The 21,199-nt window shown below is 44.8% G+C and overlaps 1 protein-coding gene across 1 annotated transcript; it reads right to left on the bottom strand.

The window, feature by feature from the left end:
- Positions 1 to 7,105: 7,105 nt before the first annotated feature.
- cux1b (cut-like homeobox 1b) lies at positions 7,106 to 21,107 on the bottom strand. Its single transcript, XM_029654359.2, has 9 exons — positions 17,504 to 21,107; positions 17,094 to 17,163; positions 14,848 to 14,954; positions 12,027 to 12,143; positions 10,374 to 10,460; positions 9,537 to 9,593; positions 9,126 to 9,206; positions 8,971 to 9,035; positions 7,106 to 8,850 (listed from the first exon to the last, which is right to left on the bottom strand). Exons 1-9 carry the CDS (start codon positions 17,699 to 17,701, stop codon positions 8,802 to 8,804), a joined length of 831 nt encoding a protein of 276 aa, XP_029510219.1. The 5' UTR covers positions 17,702 to 21,107; the 3' UTR covers positions 7,106 to 8,801.
- Positions 21,108 to 21,199: the final 92 nt, after the last annotated feature.

The raw sequence follows: 21,199 nt of genomic DNA on the forward strand, positions 1-21,199 counted from the left end.
ACATGATTCATTTTGTGTCTGGTTTCCTTGAAACAAGGGGTGGCTCAAATAACTCTTTGGCTCAACTTACCCCAATCTTCCCTACAATTTTTTGGGGAAGGGAAAACGATTTAACTCATATTGTAATTAATTATAGGTTATATTTAATAGAAATCTGTAAACATTGGACAGTTACTTTAACATCAGTCTTCTGACCTCAACATTATTTGCAGTTTTGTAGTTTCCCTTAATTAAACAACTCATTAAACATGTGACTTCTTACTTGGCTACTATTGGCCTATTTATTTGCTTACCTCCTCACGCCATTTGCACACACTGTATATAGACCTTTTCTATTGTGTTATTGACTGTACGCTTGTTTATTCCATGTGTAACTCTGTGTTGCTGTTTGTGTCACACTGCTTTACTTTATCTTGGTCCAGGTCGCAGTTGTAAATGAGAACTTGTTCTCAACTGGCCTCCCTGGTTAAATAAAGGTGAAATAAAAATGTTAAAATAATTCTCATGTATTTTTCAGCAGTGCAGGTTGGATTAAATTACACCCTAATTAGCAGAGCAGCAGCTCATATGCATCATTGACTGTGAGGTAGAAAGAAACAGAACAGTCAATAGCTTTCTTCCTGCCTGGGGGCATTACAGCACTATTACTAACATATGTCCTGACCATCTTCATCGACAGAAGATGGTCAGATGCACACTGGACAACCGCAAAGAAAGAAAGAAAGAAAGAAAGACAGACAGACAGACAGAGCTCTGCACACAGAGACAAACAGACAGGACAGATCCCTTTAACCACATACACACTGAACAACTGCACACAAAGAGACAGACAGACAGACAGGACAGATCCCTTTAACCACATACACACTGAACAACTGCACACAAAGAGACAGACAGACAGACAGACAGACAGAGACAGACAGACAGACAGACAGACAGACAGAGCTCTGCACACAGAGACAGACAGACAGACAGACAGAGACAGACAGACAGACAGACAGAGCTCTGCACACAGAGACAAACAGACAGACAGACAGAGAGAGACAGGACAGATCCCTTTAACCACATACACACTGGACAACTGCACAGACAGAATAAAAGAGAAATAGACAAACAAACACAGACACACCTAAGGTGAGGATAAGAGGAGTGTCAGGATGAGGTCAGTAAAGAGAACACATTCTCTATCGCCCTCTGCTGACGGCATGTTGTAGACAGACAGTCAACATGTAAGTGTCTGGATTTCAACTAGCTATTATTTTATCACATTTATCATTGTGTGTTTTGAGCTTAAGTAAGATGGCACCGACAGACATGGCAGCTCTGCTTCTAGCTCTTTAAGCAACTTGGCAGAATTTAGTTTTTTTGTGTGTTATTTCTTACATTATTAGCCAAGAATGTTTTTTGTGTTATTACATACAGCCATAAATAACTTTTGGATATCAGAGTGGCGGTACCTCACCAGCATTACGACCAGGAATACGACTTTCCTGGATTGGATCTTTTGTTTGCACTTTCCAGGGCAATTGAACTTATCCCAGAGGCTGCTCCAAGATGCCACCGGTGGAGAAAAGGTATTCGGAGTGGTATACTTCTAGTTTGACTCAGGATGGTCCTTCCGAGTATATTACTCGTTAATGTCCAGTCTCTGGACAATAAAGTAGACGAGCTCAGGGCGAGGATCTCCTTCCAGAGATACATCCGGGACTGTAACATACTCTGTTTCACGGAATCATGGCTCTCTTTGAATATACTGTCCCAGTCCATACAGCCAGCTGGGTTCTCAGAAGAAGGGCGTGGTGTTTGTTTCATGATTAACTACTCATAGTGTGATTGTGATTTTTTTTTCTTCAGAAACTCAAGTCCTTTTGTTCACCCAACTGACTGTATTACCTCCCAAGTGAATTGTCTTCGGTTATAGTCATAGCCGTGTACATTCCCCCTCAAGCCGATACCCAGACGGCCCTCAAGGAACTACACTGGACTTAATGTAAACTGTTAACCACACATCCATTTATTTATTGTAGCTGGAGATAACAAAAGCAAATTTGAGGAAAAATGCTACTGAAGTTCTATCAACACATTAACTGTAGTACTCGCACTGGGAAAACACTCGACAACTGCTATTCTCTCTTCCGGGATGCCTACAAGGCCCTCCCCCGCCCTCCCTTCGGCAAATCAGATCACAATTCCCCTTTGCTCCTCCCTTCCTATAGGCAGAAACTCAAACAGGAAGTACCCGTGCTAAGATCTATTCATCGCTGGTCTGACCAATCGGAATCCATGAAATATTGTTTTGATCACGTGGACTGGGATATGTTCCCGGGTTGCCTCAGAGAATAACATTGATGTATATACAGACACGGTGACTGACTTCATCAGGAAGTGTATAGGGGATGTTGTTCCCACTGTGACTATTAAAACCTACCCAAACCAGAGACCGTGGACAGATGGCAGCACTCGCACTAAACTGAAAGCGCCTACTAGCACCACATTTAACCACGGCAAGGTGACTGGGAATATGGTTGAATACAAACAGTGTAGTTATTCCCTCCGTCAGGCAATCAAACAGGCAAAATGTCAGTACAGAGACAAAATGGAGTCGCAAATCAACGGCTCAGACGCAATACGTATGTAGCAGGGTCTACAGACAATCACAGACTACAAAGGGAAAAGCAGCCACGTCGCGGACACCGACGTCTTGCTCCCAGACCAGCTAAACACCTTCTTCGCTTTGAGGGTAACACAGTGCCGTCGACGCGGCCCGCTCCCAAGGACTGTGGGCTCTCGTTCTCCGTGGCCGACGTCAGTGAGAGAGTTAAGCGTGTAAACCGTTGCAAGTCTGCCGGGCCAGATGGCATCCCAAGCCGCGTCCTCAGAGCATGTGCAGACCAGCTGGCTGGAGTGTTTACAGACATATTCAAACTCTCCCTACCCAGTCTGCTGTCCCCACATGCTTCAAGATAGCCACCATTGTTCCTGTACCCAAGAAAGCAAAGATAACTGAACTAAATGACTATCACCCCGTAGCACTCACTTCTGTCATCATGAAGTGCTTTGAGAGGCTAGTTATCACCTCTACCTTACCTGACACCCTAGACCCTCCTCCATTTGCATATCGCCCCAATAGACCCACAGATGATGAAATGGCCATTGGACAATAGGACAATGTGGAATATCTGGATAGGACAAGAGGAATATCTATGTAAGAATGTTGTTCATTGAGTATAGCTCAGCCTTCAACATCATTCTACCCTCCAAGCTCATCATCAAGCTCAGGGCCCTGGGTCTGAACCCCGCTCTGTGCAAATGGGTCCTGGACTTCCTGACAGGCCGGCCCCATGTGGTGAAGGTTGGAAACAACACCTTCACTTCACTGATCCTCAACACAGGGGCCCCACAAGGGTGCGTGCTCAGCCCCCTCCTGTTCACCCATGACTGCATGATCACGCACGCCTCCAACTCAATCATCAAGTTTGCAGATGACACAACAGTGGTAGGCCTGATTACTAACAATGACGAGACAGCCTACAGGGAGGTGGTGAGGGCCCTGGGAGTGGTGCCAGGAAAATAACCTCTCCCTCAATGTCAACAAAACAAAGGAGCTGATCGTGGACTTCAACAGACAGCAGAGGGAGCACGCCTCCATCCACATCAACGGAACCGCAGTGGAGAAGGTGCAAAGCTTCAAGTTCCTCGGCGTACACATCACGGACAATCTGAAATGGTCCACCCACACAGACAGTGTGGTGAAGAAGGCACAACAGTGCCTCTTCAACCTCAGGAGGCTAAAGAAATGTGACTTGTCACCTAAAACCCTCACAAACTTCTACAAATGCACAACTGAGAGCATCCTGTCGGGGTGTATCACCGCCTGGTACGGCAACTGCATCGCGCACAACTGCAGGGCTCTCCAGAGGGTGGTGTGGTCTATCTAACGCATCACCGGGGGCACACTGCCTGCCCTCCAGGACACCTACAGCACCCGATGTCACAGGAAGCCCGAAAATACATTTTTTTTGTTTTACATTTAACATTTACATTTAAGTCATTTAGCAGACGCTCTTATCCAGAGCGACTTACAAATTGGTGCATTCACCTTATGACCTCCAGTGGAACAGTAGTGCATCTAAATCTTTTCAGGGGGAGGGGGGGTTTATTCAAGTCAGTTAAGAACAAATTCTTATTTACAATAACGGCCTACATCGGCCAAACCCGGACGATGCTGGGCCAATTGTGCGCTGCCCTATGGGACTCCCAATCACGGCCGGTTGTGATACAGCCTGGAATCGAACCAGGGTGTCTGTAGTGACGCCTCAAGCACTGCGATGCAGTGTCTTAGACTGCTGCGCCACTTGGGAACCCAAAAGGACATCATCAATGACATCTACCATCAATCGTCGGCTACCATCTGGTTACTCAACCCTGCACCTTACAGGCCTTATAGACATGGAATCACTGGTCACTTTAATAATGGAAAACTAGTCACTTCAATAATGTTTACATACCATATTCTATTCTACTGCATTTTAGTCAATGCCACTCTGACATTGCTCGTCCTAATATTTAGCTATTTCTTAATTGCATTATTTTACTTTTAGTAATTGCATTATTTTACTTTTAGTGTGTATTGTGAATTGTTAGATATTACTGCACTGTTGGAACTAGGAACACAAGCATTTCACTTCACCCGTAATACCATTTACTAAACGTGTATGTGACCAATACCATTTACTAAACGTGTATGTGACCAATACCATTTACTAAACGTGTATGTGACCAATACCATTTACTAAACGTGTATGTGAGCAATAACATTTACTAAACGTGTATGTGACCAATAACATTCGATTTGACTCATCCCAACTATGCATTATTGAGGAAGTGCCATTTGAGACGATTCCTCCGACGCAATTAAAACACAGACTCTTTAAGAACTATGCTGTTATCTCAGAGACGGAGGTGAATATTTATGGAGAGGTTGATGAGAGGAGGAAAACTGACTAACTGCAGAGAGCAAGCGGGAGCTCTGAATAGAGGATGCACTGATTAGATGTGAGTGGCAGGTGGGGTGAGGGGGAGGGATTAGCTGACAGGTAAATTGGGGATGAAAAAGGTGAATTGAAGTCTCTGAAGATTGGATCAGGCCAGGGTGATTATGCTGACTGGAGGGTGGATGTGAGATGGTCTGGGGGAGGAAAAAGGTGAAGTCTCTGAAGATTGGATCAGGCCAGGGTGATTATGCTGACTGGAGGGTGGATGTGAGATGGTCTGGGGGAGGAAAAAGGTGAAGTCTCTGAAGATTGGATCAGGCCAGGGTGATTATGCTGACTGGAGGGTGGATGTGAGATGGTCTGAGGGAGGAAGCGGTGGTGATGTGTGTGGTGGTGGGTTTCCTGTGGTGGATGTGTGTGTGGTGGGTTTCCTGTGGTGGATGTGTGTGTGTGTGGTGGTGGGTTTCCTGTGGTGGATGTGTGTGTGGTGGTGGTGGGTTTCCTGTGGTCAGAACACCTCTTTAAAGTTGAATGATTCAGTAAGAGGTTTAGAGACGTGTGGAACTCTTTAAAGGGACTTCCTCACATTAATAATTCAGTCTCACTCAGAAGCACACACAAGACCTGAGACCTCCCACAACCCCCGCATACCGTAGACAAGAGACCTCTCATTCCAACACATCAAATTATTGGCACGTTTGAGTGGTAGGGCTCGAGCTACTGACTGGAGACCAACGTCGAAGAGTGAAGTTGGGGGAAGTGCCTCTGCGACAGCCGGAAGTCCAACAGCAAGGCTCAGATCAACATGGCGGCGTTGCCATGGTTTTATAAAACGGTTTCTTCACAACGTTGAAATAAACACGTCTCCAAGCCCCGACACTCAGACTGAAACCATGTGAGTACAAACAATTAGTAAGAGAGAACACCTGAAAATCACATTTATTTGTATATATATATATATATATATATATATATATATATATATATTCGCTGTATAGGCGACATGAATCGCTGTAAAGTTGGTTCCAGTTTGTCATTTCTTTGGACACGGGTCAAACAAAAAGGCCTTAATGATTGGTTGACATTAGAGCGTCCCACAATGCAAGCGATGGCTGCAGGATGTAAGTGGTCTAGAGCAAAGTGCAGAAACATGCAGTCGACTGCAGTCAAAATTTCATGACGTCACAATGATCAATGTCTAAATGATGTCACAATGATCCATGTCTAAATGATGTCACAATGATCAATGTCTAAATGATGTCACAATGACCAATGTCTAAATGATGTCACAATGACCGCATGATTTTGGTCAAGTTCATGCAGTCGACATGTAGACGCAAGCCTGTCTATTTTTACCCCGATAATGCAACACACTTTTCAGACTTGACAAAAGTGATCCGCTCCAACGCGGATTACAAGTTGTAAACACAAGCATCTTTCTAGAACTTTGACTTTCTGACCTGAAGATCACTGACGTCATGATTTGACCTCAAGAGTTCCCATAGCGCTTCCAGGACAACTGGGAACTCTTGAAAAATACGACATCTAATCATGACGTGATCTTCATGTCGGAGATCTAGAAAGAAAATTCCCCCGAGTTCCCAGTTATCTTGAATGCACTGCAATCGGAGATTTCCGAGTTCCCAGTTGTTTTGAACACTGCACCAGCTGTATTGAAAACACCATTAGTACCTGTGATGTAATATGACAGAAAAAAAATGTTTTATCCCATACTGTGACAACATTCACTTTGACATCGTCCACTGTAACATTAAGCATTGATGGTGACATTGAACATTCGGGCACCACTTATTGTGACATCACTCATTGTGACATCATTATGAATATGACACCACGTCATTTTGACATCACTCATTGTGACATCATTTAGACATTGATCATTGTGACATCATTATGAATCTGACACCACATCATTTTGACATTGTGACATCATTCATTGTGACATCATTTAGACATTGATCATTGTGACGTCATTATGATTCACATTGTAACATCCATATAAATTAATTATATTTCTATGACTCCCTGCTTAAATAAAGGTAATCATTCCACATATTGTAACATCTCTCATTGTGACCAAAACACACAGGTAAATGCATAGAGTTTATTTAGAATGATAGCGAATGGTGATGAAAGTGATATATGGTTTGCAGCTCAAGTTAGTACATGTCCTAATAGCAAGTGGAGGGGGGAGGTTGGAATATAGGAATATATTTCATCATAATAGTCAATCACATGAGACTCAGCAATCCTTCATTGTGAACTACTGTAACAGAAATCATGACCTGTGTGATGTCATCTGTCCAAATATATCAATCTAGGAGCCAAAGACCCCTCAACACAACCACATCACCCCTATTCGTCTGGCTGGAAACAATGTCCCAGCCTGGACACCCACCCTAAGAAAACAACAGCATGTCATGACACAGATACACTTCAACATAAGATACAAGTTAAACCATACTGCCAATCTAGTTCAATTCAGACATTTATAGCAATAAAAGGTGCTGTGATAATTCAGATTTATAGCAATTACAGGTGCTGTGATAATTCAGATTTATAGCAATTACAGGTGCTGTGATAATTCTTCACATTTTACTGAACTATGTAATCTCAAAGAGGGAAATGTAAAAGCCAAAGATGGAACTTCATCTTTAAACATCAAATCCTTTCACAACACCCTAAAAATGACCCGAATCAAAGGAAAACAAAACACCCCTCTTGTCAATCACTTCTACATCCATCAAAATGATGAGTTTCATAATATCAGTATTGGAGACTACAGGCTAGGACAGAATATAGCAAAACTAAACATATTGATCCCTTTGCTACTAGGAAATGTATTGGAGACTACAGGCTAGGACAGAATAGAGCAAAACTAAACATATTGATCCCTTTGCTACTAGGAAATGGTAAGATACCATCGTTAAGTTCAATTTAAACTTTAATCCATTTCTATCACAAACAGATTCTCAACTTCTCTTAAATTATTGTCTTTAGTTAATTAACGTTATTCTTTAATAACATATCAATGTTAAGGTAGCAGAGGACTATCCAAGACCTTAGACGGATAGTTTACTCTTTAAATCAAAGTTTGACATTTTCACACAACATGGTCTAAGGTATGACAAAATGTCTGACAAAATGTCTGACAAACGTGGCTAAATTCTCTTTCATAAGCAGTTAGTTTCTATGCCTTGACACTGGGGAGAGAGCTGGAGAGAGAGCTGGAGAGAGAGCTGGAGAGAGAGCTGGAGAGAGAGCTGGGGAGAGAGCTGGGGAGAGAGCTGGGGAGAGAGCTGGGGAGAGAGCTGGAGAGAGAGCTGGAGAGAGAGCTGGAGAGAGAGCTGGGGAGAGAGCTGGAGAGAGAGCTGGGGAGAGAGCTGGGGAGAGAGCTGGGGAGAGAGCTGGGGAGAGAGCTGGGGAGAGAGCTGGAGAGAGAGCTGGGGAGAGAGCTGGAGAGAGAGCTGGAGAGAGAGCTGGGAGAGAGCTGGGGAGAGAGCTGGGGAGAAAGCTGGGGAGAGAGAGCCTAAGGGGATTTTTCTGACAGCCTGACTAGCCAACATCTAAAACTGACCTTTACATTAACCCTAACCTTAACCAAAACTCTTAACCTAATTGGAAAATTAAATATGAGTTTGCATGTCAGCCACCTCCCTTTAGTCCCCCCCAAAGCAGAGAGAAAGCACACCCCACAGTGGGCAAAAGCATCTACTGGAGAAAATAAAGCTGCTATTCCAGTCTGCCCTTAAATCTCGCCACGACTTGTTGACATGCCGGTTGACATCACAGGTTGTCCCCGTTCTCATGGAAACGATGCAGGTGATCCGAGTACCTGACAGACGGACAGAAGGGAGGGGATTGAAAGAAGAAGAGATGGATAGAATTAAAGGCAAGCCTAACCTGACACCGCTGTTCTGCTAGCGGGGGGAGGAAGACAGAATGAAGTACTCACTTCTTAGCACAGAAGGCAGAGCAGTCTCGACCGATGCTCTCGCTCCAGGCTGTCTTATACAGCACCTGAGAACACACACAAACACACACATTATGACATCAGCACCGACATCTGTGAACAGCCAATGGGGTGGTGGGAGGTGAAAGGTTACATACCAGGAAGACCAGGCAATGCAGGAAGAGGGTGTAAAAGAAAGCAATGGTTCTGGCCATCTTGTTGGAGAGAATACCACGACCCTAAAACACATGGGTGAATTACTACCGTTTGTTCACACACACGTATCTGTGAACGAATGCAAGTCAGTTGGCAACCCCTTCCATTATGGGATTAATTGATGCATAAACAAACATTAGAATGAATCACTGTGGTAATGAAATGATCATTCTTCTTCTGGTGTTCTCCGCATCGCATAAAGAGTAAAAAAATGTCAGGTAAAAATCTATACATAGTAGTAAATGATATCCCTAGAGCAGTACAATACTATACATACATACATACAGCCCCTGCATGCGTGTGTGTGTGTGTGTGTGTGCGTGTGTGTGTGTGTGTGTGTGTGTGTGACTCACCAGGCTGAGTGTAACCTTGTCCCAGGGGCTGAGGCTCAGGTATCTGCGCTGGCGTTCCTGTAAACACACATGATGAGTCTCAACACCAACACATACTGACCAATACACATCAACACATACTGACCAATACACATCAACACATACTGACCAATACACATCAACACACACTGACCAATACACATCAACACACACTGACCAATACACATCAACACACACTGACCAATACACATCAACACACACTGACCAATATACATCAACACACACTGACCAATACACATCAACACACACTGACCAATACACATCAACACACACTGACCAATACACATCAACACATCACTGACCAATACACATCAACACATACTGACCAATATACTGACCAATACACATCAACACACACTGACCAATACACATCAACACACACTGACCAATACACATCAACACATACTGACCAATATACTGACCAATACACATCAACACACACTGACCAATACACATCAACACATACTGACCAATACACATCAACACACACTGACCAATACACATCAACACACACTGACCAATACACATCAACACACACTGACCAATATACATCAACACACACTGACCAATACACATCAACACACACTGACCAATACACATCAACACATACTGACCAATATACTGACCAATACACATCAACACATACTGACCAATATACTGACCAATACACATCAACACATACTGACCAATATACTGACCAATACACATCAACACACACTGACCAATATACTGACCAATACACATCAACACATACTGACCAATACACAATCTGCCTAAAGTGTGTGTGGTTGTCCTCACCCTCTTGCTGAAGGAGGCGAAGGGGTCCAGTCTCTCCTCATACTGGGAGGAGTAACGCACCGTAACTGTGTCATCACTGCCTCCAGCCTGTAGGGGGAGACAGAGACAGTCAGGAAGTCAGTCCAGCCTGTAGGGGGAGACAGATCAGTCAGTCAGGAAGTCAGTCCAGCCTATAGGGGGAGACAGATCAGTCAGTCAGTCAGGAAGTCAGTCCAGCCTATAGGGGGAGACAGATCAGTCAGTCAGGAAGTCAGTTCAGCCTATAGGGGGAGACAGATCAGTCAGTCAGGAAGTCAGTCCAGCCTATAGGGGGAGACAGATCAGTCAGTCAGGAAGTCAGTCCAGCCTATAGAGGGAGACAGATCAGTCAGTCAGGAAGTCAGTCCAGCCTATTTGGGGAGACAGATCAGTCAGTCAGGAAGTCAGTCTAGCCTATAGGGGGAGACAGATCAGTCAGTCAGGAAGTCAGTCCAGCCTATAGGGGGAGACAGATCAGTCAGTCAGGAAGTCAGTCCAGCCTATAGGGGGAGACAGATCAGTCAGTCAGGAAGTCAGTCCAGCCTATTTGGGGAGACAGATCAGTCAGTCAGAAAGTCAGTCCAGCCTGTAGGGGGAGACAGACAGTCAGTCAGGAAGTCAGTCCAGCCTATAGGGGGAGACAGATCAGTCAGTCAGGAATTCAGTCCAGCCTATAGGGGGAGACAGATCAGTCAGTCAGGAAGTCAGTCCAGCCTATAGGGGGAGACAGATCAGTCAGTCAGGAAGTCAGTCCAGCCTATAGGGGGAGACAGATCAGTCAGTCAGGAAGTCAGTCCAGCCTATAGGGGGAGACAGATCAGTCAGTCAGGAAGTCAGTCCAGCCTGTAGGGGGAGACAGACAGTCAGTCAGGAAGTGAGTCCAGCCTATAGGGGGAGACAGGTCAGTCAGTCAGGAAGTGAGTCCGGCCTATAGGGGGAGACAGATCAGTCAGTCAGGAAGTCAGTCCAGCCTATAGGTGGAGACCGATCAGTCAGTCAGGAAGTCAGTCCAGCCTATAGGGGGAGACAGATCAGTCAGTCAGGAAGTGAGTCCAGCCTGTAGGGGGAGACAGACAGTCAGTCAGGAAGTCAGTCCAGCCTATAGGGGGAGACAGATCAGTCAGTCAGGAAGTCAGTCCAGCCTATAGGGGGAGACAGATCAGTCAGTCAGGAAGTCAGTCCAGCCTATAGGGGGAGACAGAGTAAAAGGTAAACGATTTCCGAGTGGAACCTACTCACCCTGCCAGGGTAGCTCTAGAGGAACCTACTCACCCTGCCAGGGTAGCTCTAGAGGAACCTACTCACCCTGCCAGGGTAGCTCTAGAGTAACCTACTCACCATGCCAGGGTAGCTATAGAGGAACCTACTCACCCTGCCAGGGTAGCTCTAGAGGAACCTACTCACCCTGCCAGGGTAGCTCTAGAGTAACCTACTCACCCTGCCAGGGTAGCTCTAGAGGAACCTACTCACCCTGCCAGGGTAGCTCTAGAGGAACCTACTCACCCTGCCAGGGTAGCTCTAGAGGAACCTACTCACCCTGCCAGGGTAGCTCTGGAGGAACCTACTCACCCTGCCAGGGTAGCTCTAGAGGAACCAACTCACCCTGCCAGGGTAGCTCTAGAGGAACCTACTCACCCTGCCAGGGTAGCTCTGGAGGAACTTGATCTTCTCGTAGAGTTTGATGTTGTCGGCACGCAGGCTGTCCAGCTCACTCTGCAGGGCCTGCATGGTCACCTGCACGGAACGACTCTCCTGGAGGACACAGAGAGAGGGAAGGGGGGTAAGAAAGAAGGTGGAAAAGTCTGTGTGTTTGTGTGTGTATATATTAGAGGTCGACAGATTAATCGGAATGGCCGATTAATTAGGGCCGATTTCAAGTTTTCATAACAATTGGAAATCGGTATTTTTGGGTGCCGATTCTGCCGATTTTACATTTTTTTATACCTTTATTTAACCAGGCAAGTCAGTTAAGAACACATTCTTATTTTCAATGACGGCCTAGGAACGGTGGGTTAACTGCTTTGTTTAGGGGCAGAACGACAGATTTTTACCTTGTCAGCTCGGGGGATCCAATCTTGCAACTTTACAGTTAACTAGTCCAACGCTCTAACCACCTGCCTCTCATTGCACTCCACGAGGAGCCTGCCTGTTACACTAATGCAGTAGAAGCCAAGGTAAGTTGCTAGCTAGCATTAAACTTATTTTATAAAAAACAATCAATCAATCATAATCACTAGTTAACTACACATGGTTGATGATATTACTAGTTTATCTAGCGTGTCCTGCGTTGCATATAATCGATGTGGTGCGTATCGTTGCTCCAATGTGTACCTAACCATAACCACCAATGCGTTTCTTAAAATCAATACACAGGAAGTATATATTTTTAGCTAAAAGAAATCCAGGTTAGCAGGCAATATTAACCAGGTGAAATTGTGTCACTTCTCTTGCGTTCATTGCACGCAGAGTCAGGGTATATGCAACAGTTTGGGCAGCCTGGCTCAAACTTAATTCAAACAGCACTTTTGTGCGTTTTGCCAGCAGCTCTTCCCTGTGCATCAGGCATTGCGCTGTTTATGACTTCAAGCCTATCAACTCCCGAAATTAGGCTGGTGTAACCGATGTGAAATGGGTAGCTAGTTAGCGGGGTGCGCGCTAATAGCGTTTCAAACGTCACTCGCTCTGAGACTTGGAGTAGTTGTTCCCCTTGCTCTGCATGGGTAACGATGCTTCGAGAGTGGCTGTTGTCGATGTGTTCCTGGTTTGAGCCCAGGTAGGGGCGAGGAGAGGGACGGAAGCTATACTGTTACACTGGCAATACTAAAGTGCCTATAAGAACATCCAATAGTCAAAGGTATATGAAATACAAATGGTATAGAGAGAAATAGTCCTATAAATACTATATTAACTACAACCTAAAACTTCTTACCTGGGAATATTGAAGACTCATGTTAAAAGGAACCACCAGCTTTCATATGTTCTCATGTTCTGAGCAAGGAACTGAAACGTTAGCTTTCTAACATGGCATATATTGCACTTTTACTTTCTTCTCCAAAACTTTGTTTTTGCATTATATAAAACAAATTGAACATGTTTCATTATCCTCTTAGGGAAGCTGCGAATTTTCGCAGCTTTTTGTTAAAAATTGCGCAACATTTCAGCGCCCTGCTATTCATGCCAGGAATATAGTATATGCATATAATTAGTATGTGTGGATAGAAAACACTCAAGACGTTTCTAAAACTGGTTAAATCATGGCTGTGACTATAACAGAACCTGCGTTTCATCGAAAAGTGCAGGAAAATCTGATCACTGAAAATGGAAAAAAATATCCATGCGCCACGTCCAAGAATTGTTAAAGGTGACCCAGATTAAATGAGGTCGAGGTTGCAATACCTACAGCTTCCACACGATGTCTAGAGTCTTGTCATTTGCTTCGGCTTTGTTTCTTGACAAACCCGAAACAAGGGAGCCGATTTCCTCCGGTCTCCGACAGGATGTTTTGGTTGAGATTTATCCGGACATTATTTCCAGACGGACACCTATAGAATTTACATCGCCTCGTGATCAATTTTATCGCCTATTAACGTGTACTAATAACTAAAGTTGCATTACAAAAGTATTTCGAAGTGTTTAGTGAAAGTTTATCGTCGACTTTTTTAATTAAAAAAAATGACGTTACGTTAGAAAACGCTATTTTTTTCCGTTGTTCACACAGTCTTCATAGATCGATATCTAGGCTATATATGGACCGATTTAATCGAAAAAAGACCCAAAATGATGTTTATGGGACATCTAGGAGTGCCAAGAAAGAAGCTCGTCAAAGGTAATGAATGTTTTATATTTTATTTCTGCGTTTTGAGTAGCCCCCGGCTATCGCAAAATCTGTCGTTAGGTGACGTTGCAGTATTTTGGGGGATACATGCTATCAGATAATAGCTTCTCATGCTTTTGCCGAAAAGCATTTTACAAATCTGACTTGGTGGATAGATTCACAACGAGTGTAGCTTTAATTCAGTACATTGTATGTGCATTTTAATGAAAGTTTGAGTTTTATCAACAACTATAGGTGGCGCACTTGAACATTTCCGCTGATTGATGTTCCCACCACGGGACCACGGCCCTAACAAGATTTATTTATTTGAGGCTAAATTGATTTTATTGGTGTATTATATTAAGTTAAAATAAGTGTTCATTCAGTATTGTTGTAATTGTCATTATTACAAATAAATAAATACATGAAAAAAATATAATAATAATTTTTATTTATTTATTTATTAAATATATATATTTTTATTTATTTATTAAATCGGCCGAATTAATCGGTATCGCCTTTTTTTGGTCCTCCAATAATCGGTATTGAAAAATCATAATCGGTCGACCTCTAGTGTGTGTGTATATATATATATATATATATATATATATATATATATATATATATATGAGTGGGACTCACAGCCTCCAGCTCCTGGTTGCGTGAGCGGAACCTCTCTCTCTGGCTGGAGATTATGGAGAGGAGAGAGTCCATCTGGCCTTGAGGCAGCTCCCCCTGGGGGGCCATACCTGGGAGGGGAGGACACCCAGCACCGTTAGACACACCCAGCACCGTTATAGACACACCCAGCACCGTTATAGACACACCCAGCACCGTTATAGACACACCCAGCACCGTTATAGACACACCCAGCACCGTTATAGACACACCCAGCACCGTTATAGACACACCCAGCACCGTTATAGACACACCCAGCACCACCCGGCCCCGTTATAGACACATCCAGCACCGTTATAGACACACCCAGCACCGTTATAGACACACCCAGCACCGTTATAGACACACCCAGCACCGTTATAGACACACCCAGCACCGTTATAGACACACCCAGCACCGTTATAGACACACCCAGCACCACCCGGCCCCGTTATAGACACATCCAGCACCGTTATAGACACACCCAGCACCGTTATAGACACACCCAGCACCACCCGGCCCCGTTATAGACACACCCAGCACCACCCGGCCCCGTTATAGACACACCCGGCCCCGTTATAGACACACCCAGCACCGTTATAGACACACCCAGCACCACCCGGCCCCGTTATAGACACATCCAGCACCGTTATAGACACACCCAGCACCGTTATAGACACACCCAGCACCACCCGGCCCCGTTATAGACACACCCAGCACCACCCGGCCCCGTTATAGACACACCCAGCACCACCCGGCCCCGTTATACACACCCAGCACCACCCGGCCCCGTTATAGACACACCCGGCACCGTTATAGACACACCCAGCACCGTTATAGACACACCCAGCACAGTTATAGACACACCCAGCACCGTTATAGACACACCCAGCACCGTTATAGACACACCCAGCACCGTTATAGACACACCCAGCACCGTTATAGACACACCCAGCACCGTTATAGACACACCCAGCACCGTTAACCCCCGTTATAGACACACCCAGCACCACCCGGCCCCGTTATAGACACACCCAGCACCACCCGGCCCCGTTATAGACACACCCAGCACCACCCGGCCCCGTTATAGACACACCCAGCACCACCCAGCACCGTTATAGACACACCCAGCACCGTTAACCCCCGTTATAGACACACCCAGCACCGTTAGACACACCCAGCACCGTTAACCCCCGTTATAGACACACCCAGCACCGTTAGACACACCCAGCACCGTTAACCCCCGTTATAGACACACCCAGCACCATTATAGACACACCCAGCACCGTTAACCCCCGTTATAGACACACCCAGCACCGTTAACCCCCGTTATAGACACACCCAGCACCACCCGGCCCCGTTATAGACACACCCAGCACCACCCGGCCCCGTTATAGACACACCCAGCACCACCCAGCACCGTTATAGACACACCCAGCACCGTTAACCCCCGTTATAGACACACCCAGCACCGTTATAGACACACCCAGCACCGTTATAGACACACCCAGCACCGTTAACCCCCGTTATAGACACACCCAGCACCGTTATAGACACACCCAGCACCGTTAACCCCCGTTATAGACACACCCAGCACCGTTAACCCCCGTTATAGACACACCCAGCACCGTTATAGACACACCCAGCACCGTTAACCCCCGTTATAGACACACCCAGCACCGTTAACCCCCGTTATAGACACACCCAGCACCGTTATAGACACACCCAGCACCGTTAACCCCCGTTATAGACACACACAGCACCGTTATAGACACACCCAGCACCGTTAACCCCCGTTATAGACACACCCAGCACCGTTAACCCCGTTATAGACACACCCAGCACCGTTATAGACACACCCAGCACCGTTAACCCCGTTATAGACACACCCAGCACCGTTATAGACACACCCAGCACCGTTAACCCCCGTTATAGACACACCCAGCACCGTTATAGACACACCCAGCACCGTTAACCCCCGTTATAGACACACCCAGCACCGTTATAGACACACCCAGCACCGTTAACCCCCGTTATAGACACACCCAGCACCGTTATAGACACACCCAGCACCGTTATAGACACACCCAGCACCGTTATAGACACACCCAGCACCGTTATAGACACACCCAGCACCGTTATAGACACACCCAGCACCGTTATAGACACACCCAGCACCGTTATAGACACACCCAGCACCGTTATAGACACACACTGCTCCTGCGACATACCTGTAAACATGGCAGTGGCCTCTCTGATTGGCTCAGGGATGCTGTCAATCATGCTGGTCAGGTCAGACCCCTGGTGGAGAAAACATTAAATCAATCTTTATTTAAAGTGCATTTAAATACTTTACACTAATAAGAACAGATTAGACATGGAGTCATTTGGGGTTCAGGACCCGATTAGACATGGAGTCATTTGGGGTTCAGGACCCGATTAGACATGGAGTCATTTGGGGTTCAGGACCCGATTAGACATGGAGTCATTTGGGGTTCAGGACCCGATTCGGACTTAAGTCAACTTCTCTCGTCTGAATAGGGACCTATGTGCATCCCAGTGATGGGGAGACTAACACCAGGCTCGTAGTGATGTCACAGGGTCAGGGTAGGTGAAAAGTCAAGAGAGGTGAAAGACAAACCTCAGCATCAGGGCGTGACAGGGAGGACATGGTCTGGATGCTGCTCAGGTCGTGTTCCAGTTTGAGGATGAGCTCCTTCTGCTCGGCGCTGGTCCGGACCGCAGAGGAGAACTCCAGCTGCAGGTCTGCGTAGCGTCCTGAGGAGGGAACACGTGGAGACAGAGGACAGACGGTTAAACACACATCATTACAGATCATCAGTGCTTAGGCTTACAATACATTCAATGCATTTGCAGACACATATTACATCTGTATGTTCTGGTCATATGTAGCTCCCCAGGCAGTCACTTAGTGGTTTTCAGACGTCAACATCCGTGGGTCTCGATTACTCCACGAGACATTTTACCTAGGCTTCTGAAGAACACTTACCAAACAGGTTCTGAAGGACACAGGATGGAACAGGTTCTGTAGAACACTTACCAAACAGGTTCTGAAGGACACAGGATGGAACAGGTTCTGTAGAACACTTATCAAACAGGTTCTGTAGAACACTTACCAAACAGGTTCTGAAGGACACTTACCAAACAGGTTCTGAAGGACACTTCCAAACAGGTTCTGAAGAACACTTACCAAACAGGTTCTGAAGAACACTTACCAAACAGGTTCTGAAGGACACTTCCAAACAGGTTCTGAAGAACACTTACCAAACAGGTTCTGAAGAACACTTACCAAACAGGTTCTGAAGGACACTTACCAAACAGGTTCTGAAGGACACTTACCAAACAGGTTCTGAAGGACACTTACCAAACAGGTTCTGAAGGACACTTACCAAACAGGTTCTGAAGGACACTTACCAAACAGGTTCTGAAGGACACTTACCAAACAGGTTCTGAAGAACACTTAGCAAACAGGTTCTGAAGGACACTTACCAAACAGGTTCTGAAGGACACTTACCAAACACAAACAGGTTCTGAAGGACACTTACCAAATACAGGACGAAACAGGTTCTGAAGGACACAGGATGGAACAGGTTCTTGTCTGAGTTCTGTCCTAACTGGCTTGTTTGTTGAAAGGACACTTTCAAAGTGAGGCTTCTGCCTAAAATGTCTCTGTCTCTCTGTGTGTGTGTGTCTGTCTCTGTGTGTGTGTGTGTGTGTGTGTGTCTGTCTGTCTCTCTTGCTCGCTCTCTGTTCTGTGTGCGTCTCTCCCTCTCTGTGTGCGATGTCATTTAAAAAACATATTACATTTTTGAACCCTCAAAGTTCCAGAATGGGGTGAAAATGTCAGCAATATTGTTCAGGGAGAAATCCAAACCCGTCTGACTGGAACGAATGGTCCTAGAGGCATAATCCTGATTTAACATTTACATTTTAGTCATTTAGCAGACGCTCTTATCCAGACCAACTTACAGGTTAAGTGCCTTACTCAAGGGCACATCGGCAGATTTCCCTTTTTAGTCTGCTCGGGGATTCGAACCAGCGACCTTTCGGTTACTGGCCCAACTCTCTTAACCGCGAGGTTACCTACCGCGCCAGTTACAAAGATGACCCGAGGGAAACCGAGGTCAACAAAGTAATTGTAGAGCATCATGGCATCACATCCTTCAGTAGGGAATGAGATGGCAGAAACTTCAAACAAAGACAACACCATCTGTGTTTGTATAAAAAGAGATTTACTTCAATTATAACACCTAGGGTGCACGTGAATAATCCTAATAACAACACTACATTGTTTATTACAGTGATATTGCTTCTCCATGTTGTGTAAGGGACTGTCTTACAACGCTGAGAACAGACAACATGACCAGAGAAATATTCAACGGAAACAAGCAAAACCCAAGGCAAGGCCAATGAAAGCAGGTTCAGAAAAATGTTTGGAGCAACCCAAGTGCTAGCTAGGGAAACTAGGATCTCCTAGCCATCCTTTAGCAACCATACAAAACACCAACCTGGTCTCAGAGCATTTCCTATTTTTCTGTACGTAAATCCGAGACACTCAAAATGTCGATGATATGTTAATTTGTGGATGTCCATCACCCATTTCGTATGATATGTTACGAATTACAATTCGTATTACATGTTACGAATTAACAAAACGCTAAAGTTGTCTGTGAGGAGATTCGAACATCGCAACCTTTAGGTAGCTAGACGTTCGCGTTATATGCCCACCTGTAACATATTTGACTAAATGGAGTGTCACGGATTTACGCACAGAATAATAAGAAATGCTCTTGAGACCGGGTTGAATACACTGAAACACAAACAAGTGACTGGGATAGGATGAGAAGACTTCCACAACAAATTGGAACGCTTCACTCTGAACTGACACTAACAAATGATTGGTTCAAGCCACCTAAAGCATATTAAAGCTTTGTGAAGAGGTAAGGATGAACCTCCTCTCTTCATTTTGGTTTACAACTTACTCTGTGCTGATCTCGAGAGTGGGAAACGGTGTAGGGAGAATTTGGGCTAGACGTTTCTCACCAAAAGTTCACTTCAACCAAAGTTTCATTTCATCTTAATGGCTGATATCATATCGATAAGAATATTAAATAGAAAGTGTCTTAGCTTGTGAATGATATGTGGATTTTGTGCAGTGAACGGAACAACCTTTTTGTTTGGTTGAGCTTAATCTCTGTATACAACTGCTTTTTCATAAAGACCCATTAGTATGTTCTGGTCAGAAATAATACCAAGAAACGTTCCAGAGGACATGGTAATCTCATTATGGGAATCCATTGTCCAAACCACAAGTAGCCAGCTAATGACTGGACAGCATGACAACTCAAACAGGAAGTCAGTCCAGTGCAGGGTTGGGGGTCAATTCCATTTAAATTATAGTTTATTCAGGAAGCATAGTGAAATTCCAATTATCTTCAATGCTTCTTTTTTTTATTTTAAATTGGGAACATTTAGAATTTGCTTTACTTTCTGAATTGACAGGTATTTAAATGGACTTGACTCTAACCCTGGTCCAGTGCCTTTTACTAACTGGGCCATTCTACCCAGTCTCCTCATCCAGCTACCGACAGACCAGAGCCAGTAGAGACAGACAAGGTAGAAACACAACTATTATGTTCATGTACTATATATATATATATATATATATATATATATATATATATATATATGAATGAGAGGTGTGTGTCAATAAACATCCTTAAATATGAGAGTTCCATGAGGGGCATAGACAGGGGCCCGATAAACACAACATTCTCCAGTGTGCTGTGTTTTGTGCTGTGATGTGAGAAAGAGGAAGTGTGTGTGTGTGTGTGTGTGTGTGTGTGTGTGTGTGTGTGTGTGTGTGTGCTGTGCTGTGCTGTGTGTGCTGTGCTGTGCTGTGTATACCAATGATTCTAAAAGTATTTTCCTTCTTATAAAAATCCACTTCAATAACATGTCTTTTAAAAAGTATTAGAAAACAGAGCATTGTTTTTCCTAGTCCTGATATGGAGCCCAGTGCTGCGGTCCAGACCGCCTCTACAACCACATACACTAACAACTACTACTTCAATAGAACGAACAATATCAACGTTTTACAACTTCAGGAGACACTAACATGATATACAGTCTGTTGCATCTGTACAGCGTTTTATACGACAGTGTATAGAATCATCTGATTTAGCTTTATAGAAAAATATCTGTGGATGGAAAATTCCTGAATTTACCCCCCCCCCCCCCCCCCCTCCACCTCCCCCACCAAACAAAATAAATCCAATCAAATCAGACAATAACATCAAATTGTTCAGCTGTAAAA

This window comes from Oncorhynchus nerka, linkage group LG11 (genome assembly GCF_034236695.1).
Source record: "Oncorhynchus nerka isolate Pitt River linkage group LG11, Oner_Uvic_2.0, whole genome shotgun sequence".
Lineage (NCBI taxonomy): Eukaryota > Metazoa > Chordata > Actinopteri > Salmoniformes > Salmonidae > Oncorhynchus > Oncorhynchus nerka.

Coding starts and splice junctions, on each gene's coding strand:
- cux1b (XM_029654359.2), bottom strand. CDS start 17,701: ATGATCTGTAATGATGTGTGTTTAACCGTCTGTCCTCTGTCTCCACGT. Junction 17,164..17,503: donor TGTCACGCCCTGATGCTGAG/GTTTGTCTTTCA, acceptor TTTCTCCACCAG/GGGTCTGACCTGACCAGCAT. Junction 10,461..12,026: donor TCCAGAGCTACCCTGGCAGG/GTGAGTAGGTTC, acceptor CTCCCCCTACAG/GCTGGAGGCAGTGATGACAC.